General features: G+C 37.6%; 1 protein-coding gene across 2 annotated transcripts in view; it reads right to left on the minus strand.

Moving 5' to 3' along the window:
• LOC129429024 (apolipoprotein(a)) overlaps positions 1–2,816 on the minus strand; it is a 211,124-nt gene extending 208,308 nt beyond the window's left edge. For both annotated transcript variants that reach the window (XM_073856325.1, XM_073856326.1), the window contains exons 1-4: positions 2,694–2,816; positions 1,261–1,387; positions 1,065–1,183; positions 821–983 (exon numbers count right to left, since the gene is read on the minus strand). In XM_073856325.1, coding sequence (XP_073712426.1) covers positions 821–983; positions 1,065–1,183; positions 1,261–1,387; positions 2,694–2,742 — 458 coding nt within the window. In that variant the 5' untranslated portion in view covers positions 2,743–2,816. The remainder of the gene's footprint in view (positions 1–820; positions 984–1,064; positions 1,184–1,260; positions 1,388–2,693) is intronic.
• Positions 2,817–6,423: the final 3,607 nt, after the last annotated feature.

The raw sequence follows: 6,423 nt of genomic DNA on the forward strand, positions 1-6,423 counted from the left end.
CCAATCTAGTTTTAAAACTTTACATTGCAGAGAATCTGCACTTCTTAAAGTTTTTAATTATATTTTTCTAGCAACTGATTCTGGGGATTGTGTTATTTTGCTGCTTTTGGATCTAACAACTTCTTTTGACACACTGAACCATGATATTATGATGTCGCGTTTGGAGCGGTGGGTGGGCATTAAAGGCATGGCACTGAAATGGTTTATATCTGGATGGTCCTATCTGGAGAGTAGAACTTTCTTTGTCAGTTGTGGAGATGCTGTGTCCTCCTCTGCCCCGCTGTCTTTTGGGGTTCCACAGGGCTCAGTTTTAGGCCCCCTTCTGTTCTCTCTGTATTTGCTTCCACTGGGGTCTGTACTTAGGAAGCATGGTATGTCCATTCACTTTAATGCAGATGAAAGTCAGATCTATGTCCCTCTTAAAAAGAATGAAACTGTTGGTCCACTACTTAAGTGTCTTGATGATATAAAAGCATGAATGGCTTTTAACTTCTTAAGTTTCAATGAGAGTAAGACTGAAGTTATGTTATTTGGTGGCACCACTGGCATCCATTGTGCTGATCTGGGTTCTCTGAGCCAATACATTGTGCCAACAATTACAAATCTAGGGGTAAAAATTGACCCCTAGATTTGGGAGGGAGGGGAGCTAATTGACAGGTGGTCACTATGAACTGTTTTAACTGTTGTGTTATATGTTAAGAAAAGTCTCCTTTTGTGTTTCACAGAAAAGTAAAATTCCTAAAAATGCGAGAGTGTGTTACAGTAATAATGACAGAATTTTTTTTAAATTGTAACAAACCAATTATGCATTGATGCTTACTTGCATTGGTAATTCTCTGGAGTTCTGTCATGTTTGTGAGGTGTTTGTGATGTCCATTTCTGACAGGTTATCCCTGATTTAGTCACAGAAATTGTGCCCCTGTAGGAGCGTCCTTCACCGGTAAAACAGGTGAGCTCTGGCACAACTGTGGGCGGTTCTGTTGCTACAAAAAAAGATTACCAATAATTAAATTATCCAGTAAATAACTGATTAGTAATTTCAGACTAACAGGACTGAAGCTTACTACATCGAGGAACAGAGCAGAATTCCCAGCGTTTGGATGGATTTGTTGTATAGCACCAGGGCCTGGGCAGTCTATCAGGGTTCCTGCAGTAGTTCTCTTCCAAGAACTTCACTGGAAAACTATTAAAAAGAAACATTACTACGTTTATTAAATTGAACTAAACCTCATTCATGCTAAGTAAGTTCTATTTTCTCACGCTGAAGGGATGAATTCATGTTTGTGTGGTGTCTGAGAGTCCCAGCGTTGGCAGGTGTATCCACTCTCAGTAATGGAGATCTTGCCTCTGTACTCTTCTCCAGTGCAGTGCATACAATCTTCTGCAGCTAGAACAAGAACAGAAGAGTGTGACATCACAGGAAACAAACTCCAGCAAACGAGCGTGAGACAATTTTCTGTCTTATTTTGATTAGGAGATTAAACAGACAGTCAGGGGCCGATCACACAGAACACATTTATGGCAGTGAGAAGCACCCTTTTAAAATAGTTTTCTCACGTTTTAGCTGCCTGCTGTGCCTCCCGTTTAGGCGTGCCTTCCATTGTGGTGACAGAAGTTTACGTTTGGAAGTTTGCAGAAATTTCTCCTGCGTGTTTGTGCACCTCTATCATGTTCTGTCTGATCGGCCCTTAACTCTTTCCCTGCCATTGACGAGTTATCTCGTCAATTAAGAGAAAACACTTCTCTGTCAACGACGAGTTTTTATGGCAATCTGTATTTTCCCCTGTTATCCACCAGGTGGCACTTAAACCCAACTTATAAAACACTTAAGCATCCACTGATTCAAAATAGTAAAAACGCTGTGAATCTATTGATCATCATTCTGAATCTGAGCTCTAACAAAAGTCCTTTACAAGTGTAATCATCTCAGCTTTTTGCTTAAAATTTTGTATTTTTGAAGAAACCTATCCATATTTGAGAGGCGATAAAAAGAGAATAATTTGATCACCCATTGATAAAAATACAAAATAAACACATGAAACTAGAATTGTTTGTCTGTGGTCAGCTTATGCATATTGTGTTGGTCTATTGTTGTGTCACATAGGATCACATAAGTCACTGTAGAAAACCAGTTTATTCCTAGGGGTTCATATACTTTTTTATTGCCACTGTATTTTATCTCAATTGGACCTTCCTGGTTAGATAAAATAATAAATACAATTGCCTGTTTAAAACAACAATTTTAATACAAATGCCTGTTTACAAAACTCCCACCCACGATCAGAAGACTGTGATAGGATGAAGTATTGAGTAAATTTTGCACATACACTGTAAAACATTTATTTAGGAATTACAGTATTACTGGGTATTACTGGCAACTAGCTGCCAGTAACTTACTGTAGATTTTACATTTATGTTATTTAGTGGCACGAGTTTGTTCAAAGTTAAATGAACATGAAACATTTTCAGTCTTTATCTTCTACAGTAAGTTACTGGCAACCAACTGCATAATTACAGCTATTTTTACAGTGTAGCCAGTGTTTTCACTTTTAATGCAATCATAAAGAAAACTGGGCATAACAGAATTTATCATCACATGATAACGTGAATGTCAAAGATGTTAAGTTAACCGAAAGTCTGTATATCTATTTTACACAGTATAATAGCAGAAACATGACAGTCAATTGGCTTACCTGAGAAGACGAAAAGGCCGAATAAAAGAGCTGCCTTTTGAACCCCCATTTGGGAGCTTTGATGAGCAAACTGAGCACAGAGTCTGATGTTCTGAATCTTTTAAACATTTGAGTACAGCAAACATCACAGTGTAGTCATCTATCAATCATTATCCTAACAAGGACATTGATCAGGTCATATTATGTTTTCCTTGCAGTTTGTTCACAACCCACCATTATTGGTTCTGATTTTAATGAACATTAGCATAATTATTATGTAATGTAATATCTGTAGCTTTGCATCACATTAGGTGGATTACAATAGAGAACGATTTAATACAAAAATGTATTCAGTGACTTGATGTCACATGCCAGTTTCATCCAGCGCCAGCATTTTTTCACAAAAGGTTGATGCCTTCCAGAAATTTTTCTTTTTTTACCTATAAACATACAATATTTTAAATGAAATGTTTCATCATATCTTCATTAGTTCTCTTTTTATCACCTATCAGATATGGTAGGTTTCTTCAAAAATAGGAAATTTTGAACAAAAGGCTGAGATAATTTCATTTGTGTAAAGGACTTTGGTTGGAGATCAGATAGTAGCTGATCGGGCAGCACTGTTGCCTCAAAGCAAGAAGGTCCCCGGTTCAGTGTATGTTCTCCCAGGCCAAAAACATGCAAGTTAAGTAAATTGGAGATACCAGGTTGCCCCTCCCCCAACCTGTGTCTGGATGAACTTGTTTATGGATTAACTGGTTCTCACAATGAATATAGCCATAGATGCTGGAATGGCTTAAAGAAGAAAGAAAGAATCCATAGTGTTTGTAAGTGAGTGAGAGCACCAACTACTGCATAATAGCGGAAATATGGATTGCAGTAAAAAAGATTGTCAAAGTGACAACATTACAGCATAAATGTAATTGGCTAACGTCTGCACTAGGTTATTTGCATAAGACAATCTGATTGACTGACACCCACGTTGGTGCTTGAAAAATTGAGAAATGTTTAACTTCTATCGCGAGCAACAGTAGATGATGCAACGCCGAAGGATCCACAATTTAGTTTGCCAATGCATTACATCACCATTTAAAGTATATAAGAACAGTTAACGCCCCATGTGAATGTACTGTTCCGGTACATTTACACTGACGCAATTGTCATAGTGACAACAGCCAATCACAGTGGACTGAAACACATGCTCCTCTGTTCATCGGTCTTGCAAAAATGTAATTGGCTAGCGTCTGCACTAGGTTATTTGCATAAGACGATCTGATTGGCTGTCACCCGCTTGAAAAGTTGAGAAACATTTAACATCTGCAGCAACGGCAATAAAGTGATGCCGACGGATCCACAATTCAGTTCAGCAACACATGACGTCCCCCATTTAAAGTTGACACTAACCCCACGTGTGAATTTATCGTTGCTTGCAACATGATCTCACAAAGTTCCGTGGGATAGTCACAGAATTTTGTGCTAATTTTTTCCATGGCATTCTCACGGATCTCCGCATTTTTCCGTGGCCCTGCCACAAACTTTCTTTTCCGTGGCGTTCTCACGGATTGGTTACTTAACTGCTTATTTTTAGGTTAGATTTGGTGTTTGCGTTAGTATGTCACTTTAAGTATTGGTTTATACTATTTTTTTTTCTTTTATATTTTCTAAACTTTAAACAATTGTCGCCTGGCGTTGGGGTTAGAGTTGGGTTTGGGTTGAGATGTCATTTTATGTAAATCTAACCCTAAAACGAAGAACCCTAAAATGGTAAGAAAATAGGACAAAACAGTTGAGTAACCAATACGTGAGAATGCCACGGAAAAGAAAGTCTGAGAGAAATTTGTGTGAACAGGTTGCGTTAGTAACTGAAGTCTCTATGAATCATGTGAGACCCAAGCTTTTTGGACTTACGGTTGCAACATGACCCAACTTCAATTGATCCAATCAGTTCCTTGGGGACATATCATGAAAATCTGACTTTTTCCATGTTTAAGTGCTATAATTGGGTTCCCAGGGCCTTTATCAACCTAGAAAATGTGAAAAAGATCAACCCAGTAACTTGTTTCGGTAAACCATTCTCTTCAAGCATGTGAAAAAATAGGTAATTGAAATTTGGCTCCTCTTGTGATGTCAGAAGGGGATAATACTGCCCCTTAATCTGCACTATCCAACCACAACACAGCCATTTAATGCAGAGATCAGCTCATTTGCATGTTAAAGGACACACCCAAAACAGGCAATTTTTGCTCACACATACAAAGTGGCAATTTTAACATGCTATAATAAATTATCTATATGATATTTTGAGCTAAAACCTTACATATGTACTCTGGGACACCTTATAAAAAAAATTCATTTCAAATGCCGTTTCACTTGGATATATGTCACCACGGGGAAAATAAGACAATCGATACCTCAGTTTCATTATGAAGAAAAAAAATAACCATCTTTGTAGTGCAGGGCGCAAAGTTTTTTTTTTTTTTTGCTGGCCTGGTCTGGCAAGTGGTACAAATTCTTAGTTGCCCTGCAAAATTTTTATTGACTACAGTCAGTGGTGAGGCCAGACATTTTAAACTGAGTGGATCTAAGAGTAATAAATTACAAGGTCCACCCTATTTCAGTGTCACACCCCCCATTCACTTCTTGTACCATCTGTGCTCACGGATGTAATCAAGGACTGTTGACTGAGATTGTTTATCCAGTACAGTAAGGGTTAAAGGTGGTCTTCTGATTAGTTAGTTTGATTGTATCAAGTTGGGTTTGGTCACATGGTCAAGTAAGAGATAAAAATGTTACTCACCGCAAGGTTTAAAAAACACACATGCATATGATAAACTTTCTATTTAAATAGTTATTTATTTCTGAATGATGTGTATTTGAGCGATTATTATTAATGCGGTTATTTTCGTTTATGTGTACATTTTTCTGCTATCCTACAACATATTTTGTGTCTCTCCTAACTGGTTGGACCAGCCATCAATCTGAATGGACCAGTGCCACCCATGGGCTTATGTAACAGCACCACAGGGCTGCAAAAAATCCTGTAGGTTTGATCCTTGCATCAGAGTTCAATCTAAAAAGGAGGCCTTTAAGGGATAGCTCACCCTAAATAACAATCCTGTTTATTCATTTACTTCCCCTTACGTTGTTCAAAACCTGTATGAGGTTCTTCATTCTGTTGAACTCTAAAGATGATATTTTGATAAATGATGGCAAGCACCCAGTTGACCTACTATGGAAGTCAATGGGTACAATTAAGTTAGGAGCAGTGCAAGATGCTAGTGGTATAAACATCTGATGGTATGTGCATCTTCATCACATTCAATTATTATTAATCCCATATGCGTTTTATTATTACAAGTTATTAATCTATTCATTTATTGCATTAACCAGCAGAATCACAGTGTCAAAACACTCCACCTATGCATAAACATGCACTATGCATCGTCATCACGTTTAGCCTCTCTAATTACACAAAAATGTAAAAATAAAATTAAAGACTGTTCGTGGTTTGTTCTGTGTTGCTAATATTATCCTCAGCCTATCAAGTATCAGGACCAGTAGGGGCAAGTTCATTTTTTAAAGGAAAACACCACAGTTTTTCTATATTTTACTATGTTCTTACCTCAACTTAGACAAATTAATACATACCTATCTTTTTTCTGAAATCTGAATCCTTATTCTGAAGTGTACTAGCTCCTACTTCAAAGCGTTCCAGGCAATTGAAGTTGAACCTAAACAGAAAACATGGACG

The sequence above is a fragment of the Misgurnus anguillicaudatus genome, chromosome 18 (assembly GCF_027580225.2).
Source record: "Misgurnus anguillicaudatus chromosome 18, ASM2758022v2, whole genome shotgun sequence".
NCBI classification, from domain to species: Eukaryota; Metazoa; Chordata; class Actinopteri; order Cypriniformes; family Cobitidae; genus Misgurnus; species Misgurnus anguillicaudatus.